Source organism: Pleuronectes platessa, chromosome 11 (assembly GCF_947347685.1).
Source record: "Pleuronectes platessa chromosome 11, fPlePla1.1, whole genome shotgun sequence".
Classification (NCBI taxonomy): domain Eukaryota; kingdom Metazoa; phylum Chordata; class Actinopteri; order Pleuronectiformes; family Pleuronectidae; genus Pleuronectes; species Pleuronectes platessa.
The window spans coordinates 2,475,400-2,499,347 of NC_070636.1; the positions used below are offsets into that span (position 1 = coordinate 2,475,400).

A 23,948-nucleotide genomic window follows, 5' to 3' on the forward strand; every position below is an offset into this window, starting at 1 on the left:
AGGTTTGATAGAGTCACAGACACCACACATACATTCTCTCTCCTTTGTATTGCACATGATATTTATCTAATCTGTTTAGAATCACAGGACAAAGCTCGTTAATAAATCTGTAATTGAGGCAGTTTAGCAATTCTGCAACTGTGGTCCCCTGGCAGGTGAGCAAACATCTATAGCTTCTCACTGGTATCATACAACCACCTCTAACCACCTCCTTCCACCTCTTACCACCTCTCACTACCTCCTTCCTCTTCCTACTACCTCCTTCCTCTTCCTACCACCTCCTTCCTCTTCCTACCACCTCCTTCCTCTTTCTACCACCTCCTTCCTCTTTCTACCACCTCCTTCCTCTTCCTCTTCCTACCACCTCCTTCCTCTTCCTACCACCTCCTTCCACCTCCTACTGACCTCATGTCTCTATCATCAGTGGTTTTCTGCTTGATAAAAGCACTGAGAGGGGGAGGAGCCAATCTGTGAAGACAGGCATCTGAAAATGTGTTGATATTGTCTCGGCTCAGTAAATAATGTTTCTATTTTTTATCTTGTTTATTTCTGGATTCTTATTCCATTTCGTCTTTGTGCTGCTCTGCTGGATTTCATTTCTCCACAGGGATCAATGAAGATAGATCTCATCTCATCTTAATAACATTGATCATATGTTTGTTGACATGTTTGTTGACATATTTGTTGACATGTTTGTTGACATGTTTGTTGTCCATGTGCATCCTGACTGATGTAACCATGTGGACATTGTGCTCCCGGAGCGGTGGCGCCCTCCAGCGGGCCTGAGGCGCCGCTGCGGCCGGGGCAGGGTAACCTCCCCCCGGTGTGTGTGTGTGTGGAATGCGGCGGGTCAAGCGGAACTCTCGGCTCAAACTGCGCTTCACTTCAAACCCTGACACCTGCTCCACCGGCCAGACGTGCTCTGTACGTACCGCCCGCTTTCTCTCGCTCTCTGTCCGGGTTCGAGTCCCGTGTGTGTGCGGCTCCTGACGGGCCTTTAGGTTGTGTGTTCCCGACACCGTCATTTAAAATGGCGCCAAAGATTAACCAGTGGATCTGTGGCGGAGCTGCCTCTCCGTTCCGCCGGGTTAGCTAAGCCTGCTCACCGCCCTCGTCCACACCGTCCGCCCGCGGGTCCTCTCCGGCTCCAGGTAGCTTGTGTGGGTCGATATGTGACCCCTCACCTGTGGAGGAGAGCCGGGGTTGGACGAGGGGCTCAGCGGGAGTCAACACGGAGTTAGCCCCGCGGGCTAATGCTAAACACAACCGTGGTAGTTTACATTAGCTTAGCCTCCAGCTAACCAGCTAGCCGATGTTGCTAACCACCAGCGTCAGGCTAACGCAACGTGCATTCTGTAGAAAACAACCCATGAAGTGATTAAATGAGGGTTTGATGGAACAGCTCGTTTCATTCTATAAACTTAGTTCATCACTTTTTAAATATACTCGTAACATTTTCACATTCTCGTGGAAGGGCCCGCATGTTGCATAACTAGTGGGAGATTAGCAATCTGGCTAACTTTAGCTAGCCAATCTGCAGTTTGCTTTTAATAATAATGCCTCAAACATCGTGTTGCGTTGCAGATTTGGACGAAAACATCTGATCACATCGTAAACACTCAGTTTCTCAGTTTGGTTCCTCGGCACCGGGGCTTGGTGACGGTGGCCAGCTGTTAGCTAAGAGCTAGCCGCTACACGGTTAGCTCTCTGCTACTCTGTTTACTGGAAGAAAGGGCGTCGCGCTAACTAGCCTGCTGCTAGCCTAGCCCGCTAAGCCAGAGTTAGCATCGCCCCCTCCCGCCCCCCCCCCCCCACCCCATGTGCACGCTGGCTGCAGCGGACTCAGATGTTTCTAGTTCCTGTTGATGTTCGTGTGCACGTTGCATGTGGAGCTCACGTTGTTTCCTGTGTGCGTCACATGTGCCAACTTGTTGTTGTCATCGCTAGGGACTGTGGTGTGTGTGTGTGTGTGCTCGTGTGCTGGCAGATCAACAAGGAAACGTGTGGATCAGTGTGTTGCTTTGTTTTGCTCTGAGCTGTTTTTAAACAAGAGTCTCAAACACAGACTGTTGTTTGTAGCCCTGTTGGTAAAGACTGTATTTTAAGTTATTTATATTTATATTTGTTTGTAACTAACTTCCTATTTCATTGTGTATCGTTAGTGTGTGTCTTAAAGTTGTTGTTATTGTACTTATACTGTACGACAGGTTTTGAGTCTGACTTCTTGTCTCATTCTGGAGTGTTGACATCTTTAATTTGTCTAATCTTGTCCCTCCTGTCTTGTTGTAGTGTCCTGAGGACGGAGCTCCACACTCAGACAACAATGAAGAGAATCCGACTCCCGAGCAGCAGCGAGGACTCCGACAATGAAAGTAAGTAAACATATTGTTTCTGCTGACTCCTTCATACCAGGACCAAATTTAGACGTGAATTAGGTCAACGCAACTCGCCACCATCCTCCAGTTCACGAGGGAAGGAGTGCAGATCAGGAACTTGTTTTAAAGGGGCGTTTTCTGGGGACTTTGTATTCGCAGTTTCTTTCCATCTTGTAGTTGTCGGTAAGTTTATTCTTGAGGTTTAGAAAAGAATCAGAGAGACAGACAAAGAAGGCCGGGCAGCAGAGGGACACAGAGACGCAGGAGACAGAGGAGGGACAGGGTCAGGCAGACGTTCTAATATCTGAGCCCAGCGAAGAATTTCAAATCTGGTTTGTGGCGTTTGTTTCGTTGTCCCAGATGTGTCCGTCTTTGCCACATTCAACAAAATGTTGAGGCAAGTTCTCAATTGCAGAAATGTCATAACATAACAACAATCTGTCAGATGTGCTGCTTAACTTCTGCTCATTAAACAAACTAGAAAGTGGACGTGAAGGTTTTGACAGATTAAGTCAGATGAGGGAGACTGTCTGTTACCTCCGTGGATATATTCTGTTATATGTAAAACACATCAAATATAGATTATACATCGTTCTGCAGCGTGTAAGTAAAGATTTGAAGTAACAATACCTCAGTGTAAATGAAGGTTCTGCATTTTTAATTGTTAATACACTGGAGTTGCAACTTCACTGATGTTCTAATAAGACAAAGTCAAACTAGTAATGAAATTGAAAATCCCAAAATGTAATTTGCATGAGTCACACATGTTTGATTGAGAATCTCCAGGAGAGTTTGTTCATCAGAGCAGAAACAGACGAAGAAGAAAGTCGGCGTCCTTCATTAACTGTGGTTTCTCCTGCAGGTAACTCCACCTGCTGGTCCCAGCACTCCTCCCAGCACTCCTCCCAGCCGAGGAGGGGCACTGGTCACAAACCCTCCGAGGTACGTCCGTCTCATCGGGACGTTCAAGGATGATTGTGTTTAGATAAACACATGAACAGTTACTGAGTCTTCAACAGTGCTCTGCTTTCACTTTGTGTTCTGGTTATTATTTGATTGTACTTTCATATAATGCGTCTTCAAAGATAAAACACTTTAATGTGGTCAATCGTTAATTACTATCAGTCAAATTGCTCTTTATTTTAAACATTGATTTATGTTTTTGTTTGGATGAGTTCTCGTGAGTGGAAACTTTTCTCTTATCTGCTGCTCAGTCTTCAGGCCGTTACCGCCCTTTTCTCCAGGGGCCAATCAAATTAAAGCAAAACAATGACTCTGCCCTGAGCAGCATCCTGATTGGCTGGTTCCTGTTCAGCTGACTGCACACAGCCTGGTATCTCTGTGTAAACACTGATATACACAAGCTTTATGGAGACGAGACATTTAAAAACATATAACTCATTATTAGTTACATAACTCACTATTGAGTTTTCTAATAATTATTATATTCCTCAATTGGTTGATCTATTAAATGTGATCTTTGAAACATGCTAGAGACAAAAGGATTGATTGTGATTGAGTTGAAACAGTCAGCTTCTCATGCAGCTGCTCCTGATGTCTGACTGGTCTCAGATCAGCGCTGTAGTGACCAGTCGTTGTCACCTGCTGTGAATAACAATCATAAACTCAGTGATGTGTTAAACTCGTGTGTGAACTACTGTTGTGATTCGCTGCAGGTGTTCAGGACGGACCTGATCACGGCCATGAAGGTTCACGACTCGTCCCAGCTGAGCACGGAGGACTACTACGTCCTCGCCGACCAGTGGAGGCAGGACTGGGAGAAGGGCGTCCAGGTCCCAGTCAGCCCCCAGTCCATCCCGGAGCCTGTCGCCAGGTAGGACAACAGACGGGTTGTTCAAAGACTGGAAAGTCTCACAGACCAGTTCAGCTGCTTTCATGTACCGTCAGTGTTAAGTAGGTCTCCACCTCTCTGTGCTGTGCAGGGCGCTGGGGGAGAAAGGGAAGGAGGTGATGTTTGTGAAGCCGAAGAAGCTCATCCGGACGTCGGGCGCCGAGGCGTTGGGCTACGTGGACATCCGGACGCTGGCGGAGGGGATGTGCCGCTACGACCTGAACGAGGAGGACGTGGCCTGGCTGCAGAACATCAACCAGGAGTTTGCAGAGATGGGTGAGTCACGGATCAGGTGAACAAGTCTTCGGTCTGATTCCTCATGTTAGTTCTATGTATTTGACAAAATCACATAGAAACATGGAACCTGTGACGCAGGTCGACTCATGTTTTGTTTTAAGAGGGAACCAGTGGAAAAGATTCATTTCATTTTCGTGCTTTGTTCGGCCTCAGTTGGGCGTTGATTCTGAAATTGAATCTGTTCAATATGAAGCAGAAAAACAAGGTTCCTCCGTTTTAATTTTATCATCTCTAGTTACAAAAACAGCCGCAGACTTACACAGTCAGAAACAGTTATCAACACAATAGTTCGATTCCCTAAGGATCACAGAACTTCACTCTTCTTCTTCTCGAGCTGGAATCACTGTTCGTATCAGGAAGTCTAATGTTCTAAAGATTTGCTTTTCGAGTAGAGACTCCTGATGTTATTGTTCTGATTCATTTCAAGCTGCCTGTGTTGCTTTGAACACGTCTTTGTTTAGATGCACAACATCATCTGCAGCCTGAACTGAACATGTTATCAAGTGTTTTGTGGCTGTCGGGCAAAAAGATTAACTCTAGACTCGCAGCTGAGAAAGAAAAAATGTGAAATATTCAGAAAAGCATTTGATACTTTAGTACAAATAAGATTTAAATGTCAAATATTAAGAAAACCCGATAAATTGTAGAACTTTGCCTCGGTCTCTGTGCAGCGATGCCGCTGCTGGACGAGATCACGATGGAGCGAGTGATCGAGGAGTTGGAGCACCGCTGCCACGAGAACATGACGCACGCCACGGAGACGGAGGAGGGGCTGGGCATCGAGTACGACGAGGACGTGGTGTGTGACGTGTGCCGGTCGCCGGACGGGGAGGACAACAACGAGATGGTGTTCTGCGACAAGTGCAACATCTGCGTCCACCAGGTCAGAGGTCAACACACGGACTCTGACACTCGCTCAGCACGAGGGAGAAAACAGTCTCACTCTGATGACTCACCTCCTTTCCCTCTCACTTCATCTTCTATCGATTTCTGTTTGCTTCCTGAAAGTTGAGACGCCGCCTGTTTGCATTTCTCACCAGGCGTGTTACGGCATCCAGAAAGTGCCGAAGGGCAGCTGGCTGTGCCGGATCTGCGCCCTCGGCATCATGCCCAAATGTCAGCTGTGCCCCAAGAAGGGCGGAGCCATGAAGCCGACCCGAAGTGGAACCAAGTGGGTCCACGTCAGCTGTGCCTTGTGGATTCCAGAGGTGAAGACAAAGCTTTGATCAAGTGTTTTCTTTAGAATCAAAAGAATTAAAATTCGGTTGAAAGAAATAAACAATTCAACATTTAGATTTCTTCTGTGAGACAAAACGATTATTTTTGCAACTAGAAGGATTTTAAACTTTGATAATCAGAGTAACCGGCTTCAAACTGTGTTGTAAAGGAGTAAACAACAACAACACAACAGGAAGTCAGATGTCTTAACTGTGTGTTTAATGTGCAGGTGAGCATCGGGAATCCAGAGAAGATGGAGCCCATCACCAACGTGTCCCACATCCCCAGCAACAGATGGGCTCTGATCTGCTGCCTGTGCAAAGAGAAGAGAGGAGCGTGTATACAGGTGAAGTCGCTGCTCATGTTTCTCCTTCTCACACACTCACACACTCTCACACACACACACACACACACACACACAACACACACAACTAATGAGGCATGACAAGCATAGCGTGGCCGCGTCCAGTAATTCAGACGCTGCAGTTTGAGATGAGTGTTCACAGCGTGATGCGTCTGCAGCCAAACAAATGAACTCATAGATTCTTCTTCTTCTTCTTCTTCTTCTTCTTCTTCTTCTTCTTCCTCTTCTTCTTCTTCTTCTTCTTCTTCTTCTTCTTCTTCTTCTTCTTCTTCTTCTTCCTCTTGTTCTTCTTCTTCCTCTTGTTCTTCTTCTTCTTCTTCTTCTTCTTCTTCTTCTTCTTCTTCTTCTTCTTCTTCCTCTTCCTCTTCCTCTTCTTCTTCTTCCTCTTCTTCTTCTTCTTCTTCCTGTTATTCTTCTTCCTCTTATTCTTCTTCCTCTTCTTCTTCTTCTTCCTCTTCTTCTTCTTCTTCTTCTTCTTCTTATTCTTATTCTTCTTCTTCCTCTTCTTCTTCCTCTTCTTCTTCTTCTTCTTGTTCTTCTTCTTCTTCACATCTCACTGAGCCCTGGGTCTGAATCTTGTTGTTTTTCTCAATGAAACTGCTTCTGTAATCTTCCTTTTCATGTCTATTATATTTCTCTCCTCTCTTAGTTTGTCAGTCTTAGTCTGAAACTTTATTAACAACTTTTTTTCCGGCCAAGATGACAAACAACCCAAAAAAAACTTTCCCACAATGCACTTCACCCTTCCTGCGAGTATTTCAGCGAATCACGAAGCATTTCATCACAAGTCTTAAACCTTGTGGACGATAGAGTCTGAACGTTTCCAGTCTTCTACGCGTCACGTCACATGATCCAGCTTCTTATGATGAAACAGTTTAAGACTCTTGATTGTTTTCGATGTTTAACTCAAACTCTTTCTTCTTCTTCTCGTTTCTTCAGTGCTCAGCTAAAAACTGCCGGACTGCCTTCCACGTGACGTGTGGCCTCCACGCCGGCCTGGAGATGAACACCATCCTCACCGAGGACGACGAGGTCAAGTTCAAGTCCTACTGCCCCAAACACTCCGGGCTCGAGGGCGCCGAGTCCAGGGACGGGGACTCGGGGGACGAGGAGGAGAAGGAGGGGGCCAGAGACAAGAAGGGCAGGAGGAGAGGCCGGGTGAGAGGGGAGGAAGACGCCGCCTCCTCCTCCTCTCTGAAGTCCTATGTGCCTCCTCAGCTGGTGGACAGAGCGTCCAGCGAGGCGGAGGTCCTCAGCAGCCGGCAGCTGGAGAACAGAGTCAACCTCCGCAAGCTGAAGCTGCAGGAGATGGAGGAGGAGTTCTACCAGTTTGTGGGGGTGGAGGAGGTGGCCAGTCACCTGAAGCTGCTGCCGGAGGTGGTGGACTTCCTCTTCCAGTACTGGAAGCTGAAGCGCAAAGCCAACTTCAACCTTCCGCTCCTCACGCCCAAGAAGGACGAGGAGGAGAGCCTGGCCCGCCGCGAGCAGGAGGTGCTGCTGCGCCGCCTGCAGCTCTTCACGCACCTCCGCCAGGACCTGGAGAGGGTAGGTGTCCACCTCACTGCTCCAAGCCTGTGAGCAGGGAAGCTGCATCACTGACTGTGTGTTAACATTTTAAACTGTGTGTATTGATTTGTGTTTCTCGTCAGGTGCGTAACTTGACCTACATGGTGACTCGGAGGGAGAAGATGAAGCGCTCGCTGTGGAGAGTCCAGGAGCAGATCTTCCAGCAGCAGGTGAAGCTGCTGGACCACGAGCTGCTCACAGGTCAGTTCATTTGTCTTTATTCTCACTCTACAAACTGGACCAGAGTTTTAATTGTTGTCATTAGGAGCGTATAATCATCCTTAGTGTAATAATATTAATAAAACTGTCTAGCTTCATCCTGTCACACGATGATTCCACTGAAGGTTGAATGTGACGTGTGTGTTGCAGGAGACCCGTCAGCGAAGGACCTGGAGGAGATCTTCTCTCTGGGCTCCAAGTCGCGCTCCTCCTGGAGCCACTCGGGACTCAAACCCAAACAAGGCTCTGTGAAGCAGGAGAGAAGGAGGAGCACCGACAGGAGGAGCTTCTCTGACTCGTCTCACATTCACAAGAAGGAGAATCTGAGCAAACAGCCGGAGACCAGGGACGGTAGAAGCTCCAGAATCAAAGAGGCTGCAGGCGACGCCCACATCCAGAACTCTGACATCACTCAGGAGGTTCTTCTCCCAAAGCTTCAGGAGGCCATCGCCGTCAAGCTGCACAAACCTGAGAGCAGGAAAGGGCCCAGGAGAGAGGCCCCGGGGCCCGAGCCCGAGGCGCTGACCAGAGGGAAGCGAGACAACGACCACGAGCAGGAGGAGAAGAGGAGGAGGAGGAGGAGCGAGGTGGTGGCAGAGAACCTCTCCAGTCAGGTCAAGAACAAGTTCGGGTCCAAGCATCTGGAGAAAACCGTTTCCATCCGGCTGGTGGACATCAGAAGCTCGGACACCGACGACCTCTTCATCGACGAAGGGTTGAGCCGGAGAAGCCCCGCCCCCCTGGATGTGACCAGCAGCACTAAGTGTCCCCGAGCCGGCGGCTGGCTGAGGAGGAGCCAGGCCACCGGCTCCCACTCCTCCCACGGGGCCGTCGGCCACATCCGAGGCTGGGGCAAGTTCAGGATCCCTAAGAGGAGCGAGAGGCCTCTGACGATGAAGGAGGAGGAGGAAGAGGAGGAGGAGGAGGAGGAGCAGGGCAAGCCGCTGCTGAGGCCGCTGAGCAACACGCCGGAGCCAACGTACGCCAGAACGCGACTCCGCACGGGGGGGGCGGAGCCCGACGGCTACGCCTCCGACTCCAAGCCGAGCGAGGGCGAGGAGGAGCCCTGTTTGAAACGCTGCCACTCCCACCAGCTGAGGGGCGACTCCTCCCTCAGCCGCCGCTACGGCTCCGACATCATCCGACGAGGCGTGCTGGCCTCCTGATGGGGGGGGGGCGGGGGGGGGGGGCAATCTGAGAATAAGCTGCACTGTGTCAGTGGAGAGAGAGAGAGAGAGAGAGAGAGAGAACCACAGTCGCTCTTTGTACCTTTATTTTTCTCGATGAATCCTACAAATGCCTAGATTAAAAACAGAGCTGATATTTATTTTTTATTTGTAACATATGTAAAACTGGGAAATATTTTTTACTTTCTACTTTATTTTGAGGTTTTTCTTTTGACTTTTCTTTTCCCCCTCGAAGTAGAAAGTTGCCACTGAAACGCTCGCTCAGACTTTTACAAGCAAAAAAAACCATCAACTGGGAAGAAGTTGATGGTTTGTCGCTTGGGACCATAAGCTTGCTATGTTATTTGTTTTTTTTTTGGCAAAGTATTAAACTCGGCCACGAGTCAGTTGCACTTGATCGATTAAAGCTGAAACAGATCATCCTCATCCTGACAGTGTAGGTTTCTTTTTATTGAGCTTCACCTGCGACCAACAGGAAGTCAAACTGAACTTTTATCCGTATTTAAACTCCTGAGAAGCCACAGAGGAGGAAGAGGAGGAAGAGGAGGAGGAGGAGGAGGAGGAGGAGGAGGAAGGAGTCCAGGAAGACGTTTGACTCGTCATCAGCACTTAAGTGTAATTGAAATGCGATCGCACCCATCACGTGCCTCACTTTGATCTGAAGCGTTTGCACTACGAGAGGACGGCACAGGTGTGAGGACGGGAGAGTTATTTTTACACTGAAAAATTGAATACGCGTTTTGTACCCTCGGCCACTGCTGTACTACTGTTATGCAAAAATGAAACGTGTCTTGTCTTTTGTCCTGAAGAGGAATAAACACTCTGCAAGACTTCAGGCTGTGTCCAACTCTGCTTTCACTCAAAGAGTCAAACTGTCCACGTGGGACGTCCAGAGAGGACGCCGGGATAATGTGTTGTTTTTGAGCTGAACTGATTTACTACATTATTTTTAAAGCAAAAACAACAAAAAATGTTCCTGCCATTTGATTATAGTTATATATAAAAAAGTAGTTTCAGTCTACAAGTGTTTTGTGTATGCAGTTATGACCTTTGACCTCTGGAATCTAATCTGTTCATGTTAGAGGCCACATGACAACTGATTAATATGTGAAGAAATTCCTGTAAGTCAGATTTGATAAATTTAAAAAAGCCACCGTGACCTTTGACCTGCAAATTCTAATCTGAGTCTAAGAGGTTTTGTGCCAAATTTGATAGAAACCAAATCCCAACATGCATCATTTTAAAGCACGTTTCATTAAACTGAGAAACTAACGCTTCCCATAACAGGCTAACTAGAATTCTGAAGGTGTTTGAGGCAATAAAAAGAAGTTTGAGGTCACAGTGACCTTGAAGCTGTTTAAGATAATCTTTGAATCAAATTGAAAATGTTCATAAAGACCTGAAAACATAAAATCTGCAGATCTGGTGTCTTATAAGTCACCTCAGGTCAAAATGTTGTATTTTAGAAGATAGTAAAAAGAATAGGTTCAATTTTACTTCAACTACAAATAGATTACATTTTAATTATAAATAGGTTTTCAAAGTAGTTTCCATTTAATTTTTTTCATCAGTTCAAATTAGTTAAATCAACAAGTTGAACAAACACCATTTCTTTAAGGTTTCAATGTGAATTTCAAATCCTTTCGATTGATTTAAAAAAAGGTGACAAAGTATTTTCAGACGTCACCAGTTTAAAACCAGCGTCAGATTAAAGTCCAGTGGATTCGGAGCCGACTCACGTTCCATCACTTTTTATTGCACGAATCAACAGACGAGTGAGATCCTGCACAAAAGTGTTTTTCAGCATCAAGAAAAAAACAAAAAGAAAAACATACGTCAGAGAACTTGTATGATATTTACAATAGATGCATCACTATAACCACTTATACATTATGTACATATTAGTCTCTGGTTTACTATGACAGTAGTTACAGAATGAAAACCCCTACGCACACGTTACACTTCAGCTCTACAGTGAATTACAGTGCTTACAAAAAAAACAACTGGCTGGACTAGATCCACTCAACACACGTTAGGGTTAGGACGACAACTGGAACACGTCCCGCTCAGGTGAACCGGGAGAAACCAAAACACTCAGAAGGTGCAGTTAAAACAAAACCAAAAACCTGCTGTCGCGTGAGTTCAAGTCAAATCCTGCTTTCTGGAGATGTAGAGATCACGAGGGGATTCAAGAGTCCAACGTTTTTTTTTTAAAAACAAAAGTCAAATATGAACTTAAAGAGACAAGAAACGTGTGTAGCCTCAATGTTAGAAAATATCTTATAACCGACGATGAGACAAGACAAGTGAAACGGGTCATGATTTGTTTGAGGACAGTGAGGAATTCTGGGTAACGACGCGGCGTCTCCACATTATTAAACGTGCTTGAAAACTTCTTAACAGCTTCAGCTTCTTGATTTACAAATAACTGATTAGAAGATACATGGGAACGGTTCAATACTGAAACCAGGAATTAGCCTGAGCCCCGAGTCACAGAGGATCTACAGATGTGACGCTGAGTTATTTCTGAGTGAAGGAATTAGCCAGTGTGTCGTTAGCTTGTGTTCGAGTATCAAACAACAAGATGCAGTTTAGAGACTAAAAACCTCCTGAGGATTAAAATAACGAAAGGCCGAAGTCATGAGGCCGTTTCCAGACATCGACTGAGACCAGGTGAGGAAACAGAGAGACACTGGTCCCAGTATGAGGAGGAGGAGGAGGAGCCTCACACGGAGAAGACGAAGTGGTCAATGTGGAAAAAACGAGATTCCAGAGATTCCTGATGTGCTGTAAACAAAACCATGTGACTTCCACCGCCGGCTCCACCCCCTCGTCGTTTTGGACATTTCTCCTGTTGTGAAAGAAGCTCTGGACCCAGTGGTCTGGACGTTCTCCAGCGGTCACGTCTGAAAACAGCTCCTCAAAACCTCGGCTCCAGATGAACGACTCAGTGATTGAACGTCTCAGTTCCTTGGTGACGTCAGATCACTCGGTGGAAAGCACCGTGACGTCAGCACCAAACACTCAACGTGGGAAACAGGTTCAAGAGCTTCGCTGTCGTTCCTTCATGTTTTACGTCAGAAACCTTTAAAACCTCCCAGTAGTGTTTCTTTACGTCAGCTCCTGGGTTTCTAACACCTCCTCTGATCCCTCGCTCTCCAGACACGCAGGAAGATAAAAGGTTCAGCGTCCCGACACTAAACAAAACCCAAAAGAATCAAAATCTAAAAGCTGAAACTAAAACAAAATGACAGGTTGTAAAAAAACGTCTAGGGTTAAATGTAACCTATGGCTACGGTATTAAAGTAAAGAGGTCATCTGAGGCCGATCCATAGTGTCTTGGTGTTTTGATATTACATCTGGAATATATATACTATATATAAAAAAATAAAAGCGCTGCATTTGGCAAACCTGTCTGATGTCTCACAATATTCCAGTAATTATAGTTTTGGTCTTTGATAAACACGTATATAGATATATCTCTAAAACTCGCTCGAGATGGTCCACGTGGGGGGGGGGGGGGGGGGGGGGTCAGCAGAAACCAACGGGTTCCTCGTGTTGGTTTGAAAACTCAAGTCAAAACTAAAACTAGATACCAGAAGGCAGTTTGGTTGGTGGAGGAGTCGGAGTCCGCAGCTTCCTGAGCGGCTGCTTCGTGCCTCAGTGCAGACGAGTTCAAATCAGAACCTGAAACTGGTTGAAGGTGAAATGAAGAAGGTTCGAGCGGCTTTCCCTGACGGAGATGAACAGGTCCTCGGCTCCTGTGACCTTGAAGACGGTAGAACGTGGGGTTTATGTTTGTTTCTAACGAGGGGAGCAAGTGTCAGAGTCTGGTTTGGTCTGTTGGCTCTCGGAGGGGTCAAAGGTCACTTCAGGCCTCGGCTGCTTTCCTCTTGGAGCCCTTTGTTTTGGCCTGGGCTCCGTCGGCCTTCCTGGAGCCTTTAGCAGGTCGACTGGCGGCGGTGGTGGTGGTGGGGGGGGTCGATGTCGCTGCCTCCGAGCTGATTCCTGGTTCCTGGCTGTCGGCTCCTTCCAGCTCCTCGTGCTCCAGACAGCACAGCTGCCCTGTGGGGGGCCACGGGCGCAGCGCCCCCTCCTGGTGAACCTTGCAGAAGGAGTTCGGGCAGAGCTGACAGAACGAGTCCGAGTTCTTCCCGCAGACGTCACAGTGGTGCCAGGGGCAGTCCCACCGCCCTGCAGGGAGAGGACACAGGAAACTGACAATTAGTTAAGAATATACGACTTTAACTAACGATAACTGTCATTATCAATTAATCTGCTGATTATTATTATATAAAAGTAAAATAAAGTAATGTGTAAAAACCCAAATATGAAGAATTTACCATCATGTCACAAGAGCAGGTCTCCATATATGAGCTTAAACCAGATTTATAGTCGAAAAACAATTATTAATTAAAACAGATCCCAGGTCAGTGTGGTGTTAGTAACCCACGTGCTGCAGTGACTCTTACCGAAGGGCCTCTTGGTGAGGTTCAGGCAGGACAGGTGATAAGCTTTGGTGCAGGCCTTCTTGCCGCAGAGCACCAGCTGACCTCCGTCTCCGCAGCGGAAACACTCGTCCTCAGACTTTTTCTTCCCCTCGCTCTTCCTCTTCTTATACTTCCTCTTCAGCCTCTTGGCTTTGGGCTCGGCTGCTTGGCCGTTCGAGTTCTGTGGATCAGAGGCAGAGATGGAATCAACGTGAGGAAGGAAACAAACATCTGCATCTCTACAAAAACACAGAGCTATTTTAATTCAGGGCGTAATTATTGTGTGTCTCTGTCCATGTTCCAGACTTTTATCACGATTCTATCCGTGTCCCATCATTTGGAAATTACACTTGTGATAATAGAGATAATAAATCTCACCTTGGGCCGATCCCCGAGGAAGCCGCTGCAGTTCGGGGCGTCACAGCGACAGACCGTCTTCTCGTTGCCGAGGCAGTCCAGGTTGTAGTTGAAGGTCAACTCGGTCCCTGTGAACAAAATAAACAATAAAGTGAATAAACATAAACATGAGAAGATTAGAACTGGAATCATAGAAACAACTAAATCACAGATATGAGACTTTTGAGACTGAAAAGGAAGAAGTCTGACAACAAGACCTTTTTTTTTTAAAGTCAAAGATTCCTAAGATGTTATAAAAAACTATATAAATAACGATAAATAAAAACAAACACAACGAAAATAAACGCTGATAGAAATCTGTAAAGATGTGTCTGTCTTCTGTGGACGAAGCTGCACTGGTCCGTCCACTGGTTCGGGACTGGTCTCACCTGCTGGGATGTCCCGGACGGCGAACAGGCCGACTCGCGTGTCCCCGTTCACCGTCCACTTCTGCGTCTCACAGTTGGGCTGACAGCTGTGGTTCATGAAGCGAGAGTAGTTTCCCTTCGGCCCCGCGTCGATGATCCGATCCTTGAAAGAATCAAAACGTGATTTAAGGTGTAAAGAGAAGCAGATAGTGGAGAAGATGGCGTGAGGGTTGATCTGTCGGGTGTGGCACCAACCTTGTCTATGGTGAGCATGTAGAAGTCAGTGATGTTGTTTTCGTGGGCGTACTTGATCCTCGCCCTGCACTCCTCCTCGTCCACCAGCTCGCCAATGTACTCGTTCACAAACTCACCCTGTGGGAGGAGAGAAACCATCAGACCAGATTCACACTCCTTGAAACCTTTTAAAGAAGAATTCATCATTTGATCACGTCTGTCACGTCCCTCCCTCTCACCTTCTTGATGTCCCGCAGGGCGACCAGGCCCCAGCCCTTGCCGGGGGCCTTGATGATCTTGGTCTCTGGGTAAAGGCGTTTGGTGAAGTCCTGGTTGCAGCAGCGCTCGCCGCTGGGACACACCTGAGGGTGGCACTCGTACTGCAGCATGCGGTTCAGACACTCGGACTCGAACCCGCACGGCCTCTCGTCCGCCGGCTTGCAGTTGCACTTTGGGATCTCGGAGATGTCGGCGGTCCAGACCTGAACTTTGCCGAAGGGTTTGTTGACCTGAAGGAGAAACAAAGTAAAACATCAAGAAAAGTGAATTTTATATTAAATTTATGCTTTAAAATCTATCAGCGAGATCTTCATACTTTAGAGACAGAAACATGAGATGTCTCACCTTGATGAATTTGTATGGCGGCGGTTTCCGACTGTTCTCTTGCGCTTCCTTCGCCTCTCGTTTAATTTTGATCTCCTTGAATCGAGCTTCAGCTTCCAACAGAGCTGAGGAAACAAAGGTAAAAACGCTCATTAGATTTCATCTCAACATTAAACATTTAGATCAGGATGATGCTCAGAAACTTTTCTATAATGTCAAAACCTGATATTTAAATGAGCTATACTGGTTCTGTGAACTTAACAGACTGAACTTCTCTCTATCCCAACTTTAAATGGAGAAACAACCTCTTCCATGACTTCCATTGACCAGAGAAGTGACTGAGCAGCTCTACCGTTCTTAAAGACTTTGCCGATTCCGGTCCTCTGGTGCTTGCTGCCCCGGTCCCCCTCCATGTAGGGAAACACGCGGCCCTGGTGAGTCCAGAAGTAATCCTTGGACCCGAAGAAGAAGACGGGAAACTCTCCGATCTCGTGGCGAAGGTGCTGGATGTTGGTGGGGATGACCCTCGGGTGATAGATCTCTGCAGGCCACCATCTGAAGACAGGAGGCAGCAGAGTGAGAACCAGAGGGAAACAGGACATTTTGAATCTGCATCTCAAACACTTCCTCTCACCTGTAGGTTCCGAGTTTGACCCAGATGATGTCTCTGTACTTGGGTTTCTTCCCGGCTCGGCAGTCGTTGCAGAACCAGCTCCCATCAGGCATTGCGATGTTCAGACAGTCGGGGTGAAAAGCTGCCGGACAGGACTCGCAGCACAGCAGCTGTCCTCCTGAGACACAAAGAGAAACCTCATGAGACCTCGAGGACGTTATAGATGTGTGAGGACACAGCAGCAGTGAAACTATTTGATTTAGACTCGAGTCTTCTGCCCGACGGTGATAAAAACAAACACAATGTTCAGTCTGACAGCCGAGGGGAAAGAATCTGCCTCATACATAAATCAACACTTTGTTTGTGTGTGTTTTGGTTGTGAAGCTGAATGGAAACACACAACTGCAAAACGTCGAGGAGTGAAACATTCACGAATACAAGAATCCAGTGACCCTGGGTTTGTCTCAGTCTCATCTGACACTAATTAAAAAGCCGACTCCACAGAACTGGCTTTTATTTCAAATGAAAATTGACTTGTTTCCTCAGCAGCTTGTGGGACACACACACACACACACACACACACACACACACACACACACACACACACACACACACACACACACACACACACACACACACACACACACACACACACACACACACACACACACACACACACACACACACACACACACACACACACACACACACACACACACGTTAATCATAGTTGGACTTCACTCTGCTGCTGTCGGAGGAAACTTACGACCTTTGAACTTCACACAACTCTTTCTGTAAAGCGATTACATCACATGCAGCAGGGACTGTTGATCAAATGTGCAGTTTTTGGGATGTAATCTGGTTATAGCAGCACTAGAGAGACCTATATTATTATTATTATTATTATTATGTTGTAGCTGCTGGTGATTTCCCTCCTACTAGGTGATAAATCACAAAAGACAGCGACTCGAACCTTTGGAGCAGACGAAGCACCAGCTGACGTTGACGTGGCTGTGGTGGCTGTAGCCCTTCTTGGCGTTGAAGTGGTTGGTGCAGATGATGGCGGTGTTGGTGATCATCTCACTGCCGGCTGCCACACACAGGTCCCCGATGTGGTACGCCACGGGGCAGCGCAGGCAACGCATCAACCTGCCTGCAACACGGAGAGAGAGACAAACGGGTTAGAACTAAACTTTCTACAAGAAAAGTTACATTCCATCAGATCACCTCTTTCCCAGTTCAGGCTTCCAGCTACACTTCTACTATAGAGACAAACTTTTCGTCAGACCAATGAGCAGAACCTGAAACTTTATACAGAAAGTCAGACTTTACTGTTTCCATGCACAAGGAAAGAAGTATTTCTATAATGCTTCTGAATTTGTCCCCAAACAGAAAGGAGTCTATCTGTAAACCACAGTGTGAGAGGTCCTCACCCTTGGTGGACTTGGGCTTGGCTCTGCAGCCGTAGTGGCAGCTCAGGCAGGTGTGCAGTGGGCAGCGGAGGCCCTTGTTGTCGAAGAGGCTGAGCGAGTTGAGGCGGACGCACGCCTCGTGGTAGAACTTGCCGCAGTGAAGGACGTGGCAGCGGAGCAACTGGCCGTCTGACTTCTTACAGGTGAAACACGAGTGGATTCCTGAGAAGAGCAGCGAGGGAAGGAAACGTTCAACAGCAGCAACTAAACACATATTACAAATGTTTCCTGTTAACAGCCAATAAAATAAGAGTTTGATTTTATATAATTTATAATATAGTAAACTGACTTAATATATAGTGACTTAAAAGGGGTGGTCAAAGAAAACAAAAATCGTTTTTGCTGATTTGGAGAAATGAATTAATTATCTAAAATAATCATACGATTATTCAGAAAGGAAAAATAACAGATTGATTAATAGAAAGTGAACTCCTCACCGGTGCTGCACTCCGGACACAGCAGCTTGTCGTCGGGTTTTAACGTCAGACCCAGACAGTGCAGGTGAAACATGCCACAGCACTGTCCTTCACAGGGAAGCAGGTCCTCACCAGCCTGCTCACACATCTGGAGGGACAAACCAACAAGGGACACATCAAAACATGAGACTGACCAGAACTAGAGGAACCATCCACAAAGAACAAGGTCTGAATAACCAAACACACGATAAAAGATGAACGTCTCTATCCCACATTATAAAATGATAAAGACTTGATTCAAACAAAACTTTAAACATCTTTTCCATAGAAACAGAACCAGTAGAACATCACACTACTGGCCCCTTCAAATTAAGAGCTTCCCTTTTGCCCTGAAGTACAAGATGAAGTGAACAAACATATTCAGATAAACCTTGTCTGACTGAAAGTTGTGCAGCCACCACAAAGGTAAACTAATGTATGAATGCATTTGATGTTTTAACATCTTAACAAACCAACCTGGCAAACAAATTCCTTCTTCCTTTCGCCCTTCTTGGTCCCGTCCAGGCTGTCGCTCGGAGACTCAGGACGTCCTTCACTCCCAGAGCCCTGCAGCGAACAGCAGGTGATGAACAAGACATTGAGGATAAACAGCTCATCAACAGTTCTCTGTGCCTCATGGAGGAAACTGGTCACATCTGGAAATGTGTTGTTGTTACTTTAAGAGTTCTGCTAACAAGTGGAAAACGAAGCCGAGCATTTTAACGCAAACCGGTTCTCCAAACTTGTTGAATTAAATTCAGTTGAGGACTTGGAACGTTGATTCACAAGCTTGTGTAATTTAAGATGGAAACACCCTGAGGTCATTTCCTCTCACCTCAGGATCGGGACACGGAGAGGCCCTTCTCTTCTTCGTCTTGGCAGGTGTGGCCTGGTTCTCTCCATCCTGTTTCCTTTTCCTCCGGCGCTTTGGTTTCACCGCGTCTGGATCGTCTGCGTCAAAATGTACAAACTACGATTAGCAGGTTCTGCAGTGGCCACGCTCAGATGAGAGTGAGGCCACAGAGGAGTGAGTGAAAAAGACATGCTCTGTATTATAGAGTCGTTTACCAGCCAGAGGATCTTTCGACTTCCTCTGTCGTCTCTTGGTTTCCTTCACTTCCACGTCAGTTTTCTTGGTTCTTCTCCTCTTTGGTTGCGTTACCGCCGAGGTCGACGCCTGAGAACATAAAATCTTGATCAACATATGGACGTAATGAACGAGGAAATAATTGAATATCTCCAACGTGAGGTGTTTCTCAAACTCAAATCATAACTATTCAAGAACAGGTTTCAACCGGGGTTAAACGTGACACCACATCTAATTTAAACAAACCTGTTTCTCAGCCTCTTTGCTCGTCTTGCGTCTCTTGGGCGCCTGCTCCTTGTCGGCTGCGGAGTCCGGCTGCTTCCTCTTAGGAGCCTTCTTTCTCTCCCTCTTAACTGGAGACATGGTCAAATATAAATCATCTTAATTTGGTTGAGAATCAGACAATTTATATTTTAGTCATAACAGCAAATATAAAATCGTTTGTGTTTTAGAATGTGTGCATAAAAGATTTGACAAATGCCTCACCTGAAGAATCGGTCGTCTGCTCGGCAGGAGTCGCTCTCTTTCGTCTTTTCTTCACTTTGTCCACTATGACAACAAAAATCACAAATTAAATATCAACACGATTAATCACTTCTCAAATGTTACAAGTACTGTTACCAGCTTATTTTAAATACTCTGTCATTTATAAACAGGAAAATAATTAGCAACCAAGGGCCTTTCGAATTTCGTTTTCCACATGATTATCAAAGCAAATGGGGAAACGGCATTATGGGTAAATTCTGTGTCTCTCAGTTCCTGTGCTGTGAAGTGCAGCTTTCTTGGATCTTGCGTTCTCACATCATGAATTTACCATTGCTCACTAACCAGGAATGGCCTCATTAAGTGATGAATTCTACAAGAATCCGCCCACATCACTACTTAATCGGCCACATACGGAAATTTAAAGCATGAGATTCCACCGCACTGTTAAAAACACACCAGCCACAACCAGATTTAACCAGCCCTTGATTGATGGCTGGAGCTGATCCGCCACCCAGGGTTTTTTTTTAACTTTCAACCAACCTGGAGCTGGAACCGGTGGTGAGACAAGTTCTGAAGCCGCGTCGGTCGGAGACGCCAGCTTTGATTTCCTCTTCTTCACCGGGTCGGCAGACTTCTGCACTGCAGGTTTGTTCCGTCTCCTCACCGTCTTGGTTGGAGACGGAGGCTGTCTGGGTCGTCTCTTCTTCTTCTGAGGTGCGACTGGTTCAACTGGCTCAGAAGAAACTGGACCCTGCAAAGACAACAGGTCATCCACTGGTAAAGGTCTGCTCAGGCTGTTTGAGTAAGATCAGGGTTTTATTTCATTAGGGTTTTAAAAACATGTTTTACTCCAATTTTCTCAGTATTTTCTAGATTTCTTTGCAGAGTATAAACATATTTTGTTGTGTGGGTATTTACCAGCAGGGAGGGGGGGGCTGGGCTCAGGCGTGACACCGTTTCCTGGTTCATCTCGTCGCTGTATTTCGGCTTCAGTTTCTCCAGGAGTCCGAGGTTCAGGCGCGGCCCGTCGTCGTCGTACTGAAACGTGAAGTTCATCATGCGCTCGTCCAGCGACATGCTGAGGGCCTCCTTGGCCTGAATGATGCCCATGTTCCACTGGGCCTGCAGCTTGCGGGGTACGGAGGGAGTCGCCTGCAGGACACAGAGAAAAGCAACAAGGTCAAAGGGCAAGTTACTGTGTTGGCTGAAGAAACGTGTCCCTCTCAACACAGAAATGATATGAGAGAACAACACACAATAAGGTAGAGGTGTCTTGTCATTGTGCTGCCATCAACAGATATTTGTTTTACACTGTTAGTGCAATATTTAGACAAGATTGCAGAAGTGATAAGAATCATGAGGAAGCTGTGTAAGAGAAGATTCACCAACAAAAACGTCAAGAGTTACTCAAACAAATCTACAACTATGATTCCTTAATTGTTTGTTGTTGAAAAGAGGCTAAACTGAGAGAAACAAAACAAAAATTAACATTTGATTGACGAGAGAGAACCTTATGTAAATGATTCAAAGAAGATCAGTGTTTATATGCTGAATGGTTTCTGAGCCGAGTCTTTCTTAGCAGCAGCAGAGACACCACATCCCCCATTGAGGCAACAAGACAGAAGCAGATTTTCACCTTTTTGTGGATGTTGCAGGAAGCTGCTTGTTTGTTTCCCAGACTGAGCTGCTGGTATTGATCCTCTCCAGAGAACAACACCATGTTCTTCTCAAAGATGTAGCCTCTCTCCGGGGCATCTCCAAAATACTGCACATGGTAGAGGAGGCCTGACCGGCTGTTGGCTGCTAAAACCAAAACAAAACAGAAAAATATAATTAAATAATGGTTTAAAAACATGACTTTAACAATAGAAATCTGTTATTTTTTAAACCTTAACAACATATCGCTTGAATTTGAATGAAGCAGGCGGTTGTGGGTGTAACTCGCCTTTCTGTTTGAAGTGGTGGCTGAACTCTGGGTCTGTGGTCACCATGCAAGGCCACCAGGGGTACCCCGACACCTTCGTCCAAACCAGGTCTCCAACAGAGAACCGGATCAGGGAGGGAGGCTTCTCTGACGCCTCCACCTCCGCCTCCACCTCCACCTCCGGGAGGAGATCGAGCTGGAGGAGAGAAAGAAGATCAGAATTTAAAAACACATCAAGTTTAATTTCCACGTATTTAAAGAAATGTGTTTTTCTCACACACACTATGTTAGACACAAAATTTGTTCCTGCAGACATTGGTGAATAATTAAACACATCTGATTCTTTGTGGGAGACTCTGCAGCTCGACACTAACTTGCTAATGTTCAAACTATTTATCAATTTCTACATCTATGGAAATCCTTGCTTAAAATTTTGCACAAACATTTAAATGTGTCTAGATCCATTTTATTAATTTAAGTCAAGAGTCACTATGAAATCAGATGTGCATCAGAGGCTTAGTACAGTTTGATCTCATTAGTATGTGTGATCCTTTCGGCTTAATAGCATCTGTCAGCAAATAGTACATTATTGTTTTAAACTAGTATTAGCTGGACATAATGCAGTTTATTTATTATAATACCACAGGAGAATACAAATTCTAGCTTCTAATCAGAATCAGTTAAATTAAAAACCTTGTCAGCTGCTCCGGTTCCATCTGCAGCATTCGTGTGGTCGACTTGCTCCAGAGGGACGATAGAGGGGCTGTGGTTCAGTTGAGGTTTTGGTTTGACAGGTCTGCCTCCTCTCTTCTTCACGTCCTGTCTCTTCTCGGGTCCAGGTATCGTACCCTCGCTGGCCAAACTGGTCCCATTGGCAAGGCACGGTTCAAACGGCGGCTGCTCCATCACCTGGGGCACCGTCACCTTCAGTTCCGATTCTGTATGAGGGCTGCAATTGTGCTGGTGGGTGCCGTTGGTGGCGGGGACCTCGGCGCCCTTGAGCATGGCAGGCTCTGGAGCACAGAGCTTGGGCAGCGGGTCTTGGTCTCCGTTCAGCACCCGGGAGGTGAGGTCTTTGAGCCTCTCGTGGCTGTGGTTGTTGTGACTGTGGCCGGCCATCTTCTGGAGGGCGCCGTCTTGTAGTGTGGCGGCCAGCTGGGCAGCGGCTTTGTCCATGAGCAGAGCCGGGTCACCGCTCAGGTCCCCCCGACCTTTCCGTACGCCGAGGGACTCCGGCGGCTGCTTCATGCTGATGGGGTTGGCTGGTTCGGGCATGGAAGGCAGAGAGCTACCTTTAGTGTCCATCCCACCTCAGCCCCCTCCAGGCTCGATGAGCTGCACAGCAGGGGGACACGGAAACTTCTCATTCCACAGGTTCAGTCACAAATCATTACTCACTCACTTTCTCACACTCCTCCTTTTGGCAATTTTGCAAAAAGTGGGATTCATGGGATGTGAATTCTTTGAGCACAGCGTTGTACAGTTTACAAAATGGCAGAGGGCAAAGAGAGAGAGAGAGAGAGAGAGAGAGAGAGAGAGATGCACCTGTCACACAACGCTCCAGCCTGGGTGTTTTGAATGAGACAGTGTGAAGGCACAATGGAACAGTCCAGTGAAATAACACTGAGACCCAAACATGCGTGAACGAGGTGAACCCCGATTAAATCCAATGCACACGAAGAAGAGCTCCCCGGGCGGGTGGAGAGCATCTTACCCGGGACTAGTCGCCTCTCTCCTGGATAAAGGACGAGCTATGGCTGCTGGCTGCAGACCGGGTGGGTGGCCGCGGAAATGGAAGCAGCTGACAAGTCGGTGTAATGCAACTGGCGTGCGGGTAATTGCTGGAATTGCGTGCATCCTGCTCCGGATAAAAGCTGACAAGGTGCATGGGGATTCGTGTTATGTTTCTTGGTGTAGTTGGAACGCATCAACAACATGGTTGAACTTACACCCCCCCCACCCCCACAACCTCCCACCGACATAAGCATCTGTAACATCCGTTTTTAGCTCGATCTCCTCTGTTCAGCACCGTAACACATCCAGCTCGCCACCAGCCTCCCTGTAGTGTCATGAAAGAAATGGGCTCCGACTATAATCTGAAGCGGAAGCCACGATGTGTGGATCCAGCTGCGGACGAGCGCTCCCCCCGAGCCGCATCTCTGTCACAGCTCCAGTCAGCCATTACACCGCATTCCAGCAAATAGACAAAGCCGCCACCCAAACGCTAAATACACTAAACCCCCCGCTAACCCGCCTCCTAGCTTAAAGCTACCGGGTCAATAAATAACCGGGGTTGACAGCGGCAGCTTGTTTTTAATGTTTTCATATTCTTTCACTAATACGCTCAGTTAGTAGGCGCCATGACAGCTCGTTTCAAAAAGGCTAGCCGTGCTAGCCGAAGCTAACCATCGCTCCATTGAAGCCCAGTCAAAGTGCACACTCAAAGTTAGCATGGTTAGCTAGCTCACTAGCTAGCGGCTCCTCTCGCTAAAATGGATGATGGGCCCGAACAAGTGTACCCGAGCGGACCCGTGCCGGCTCGCAGCCCCGGGGCGGCCGGCCCCGTGGGGGTTAGTGCGCGGTTACCTGTTGAGGTCCTGTCGGCGGTTAGAGGGACGAAGCGTCCGGACTCATCCCGTCACACGGAGCCTTTCATTCAGGTCGAGGCTGAAGCAGCTTGCGGGAAAATCAAACACTGCGGCCAACAGCGCGAAAAATACTCACTTCCGATTGGTCGGGAGC

The 23,948-nt window shown here is 47.0% G+C and overlaps 2 protein-coding genes across 4 annotated transcripts; one reads left to right on the top strand and one right to left on the bottom strand.

Annotated features, from left to right (window-relative positions):
• Positions 1-790: 790 nt before the first annotated feature.
• Positions 791-9,057, top strand: jade1 (jade family PHD finger 1). Of its 3 annotated transcripts, none has more exons than XM_053434734.1 (11): positions 791-924; positions 2,290-2,372; positions 3,238-3,317; positions 4,052-4,209; positions 4,319-4,503; positions 5,196-5,407; positions 5,565-5,732; positions 5,972-6,088; positions 7,046-7,651; positions 7,756-7,873; positions 8,042-9,057. In XM_053434734.1, exons 2-11 carry the CDS (start codon positions 2,324-2,326, stop codon positions 9,055-9,057), a joined length of 2,709 nt encoding a protein of 902 aa, XP_053290709.1. In that variant the 5' UTR covers positions 791-924; positions 2,290-2,323. The 3 variants fall into 3 exon arrangements, with proteins under 3 accessions (XP_053290709.1, XP_053290707.1, XP_053290708.1); XM_053434732.1 differs by lacking the exon at positions 791-924 and adding an exon at positions 1,849-2,011; XM_053434733.1 differs by lacking the exon at positions 791-924 and adding an exon at positions 1,873-2,087.
• A 1,756-nt stretch (positions 9,058-10,813) lies between these two features.
• On the bottom strand, positions 10,814-23,913 carry nsd2 (nuclear receptor binding SET domain protein 2). The gene is made up of 23 exons (XM_053434735.1): positions 23,793-23,913; positions 21,900-22,541; positions 21,228-21,402; positions 20,919-21,085; positions 20,177-20,434; positions 19,823-20,033; positions 19,283-19,345; positions 19,043-19,149; positions 18,778-18,886; positions 18,545-18,660; positions 18,187-18,276; positions 17,692-17,818; positions 17,216-17,416; positions 16,756-16,935; positions 15,804-15,960; positions 15,522-15,724; positions 15,191-15,294; positions 14,806-15,075; positions 14,588-14,704; positions 14,354-14,495; positions 13,947-14,053; positions 13,551-13,749; positions 10,814-13,272 (listed from the first exon to the last, which is right to left on the bottom strand). Exons 2-23 carry the CDS (start codon positions 22,509-22,511, stop codon positions 12,950-12,952), a joined length of 4,038 nt encoding a protein of 1,345 aa, XP_053290710.1. The 5' UTR covers positions 22,512-22,541; positions 23,793-23,913; the 3' UTR covers positions 10,814-12,949.
• Between the last annotated feature and the right edge of the window lie 35 nt (positions 23,914-23,948).

Bases quoted from the DNA above. Each gene is read 5' to 3' on its own strand.
- jade1 (XM_053434732.1), top strand. From the start codon at position 1,866: ATGTTCGTGTGCACGTTGCATGTGGAGCTCACGTTGTTTCCTGTGTGC. The intron at 5,733-5,971 runs GTGAAGACAAAG...TTTAATGTGCAG, and splicing joins GTGCCTTGTGGATTCCAGAG to GTGAGCATCGGGAATCCAGA. The intron at 7,874-8,041 runs GTCAGTTCATTT...TGTGTGTTGCAG, and splicing joins GGACCACGAGCTGCTCACAG to GAGACCCGTCAGCGAAGGAC.
- nsd2 (XM_053434735.1), bottom strand. From the start codon at position 22,511: ATGGACACTAAAGGTAGCTCTCTGCCTTCCATGCCCGAACCAGCCAAC. The intron at 21,403-21,899 runs GTTTTTAATTTA...TCTCTCCTCCAG, and splicing joins GAACCGGAGCAGCTGACAAG to CTCGATCTCCTCCCGGAGGT. The intron at 13,273-13,550 runs GTAAGAGTCACT...CTCTCCCTGCAG, and splicing joins CCTCACCAAGAGGCCCTTCG to GGCGGTGGGACTGCCCCTGG.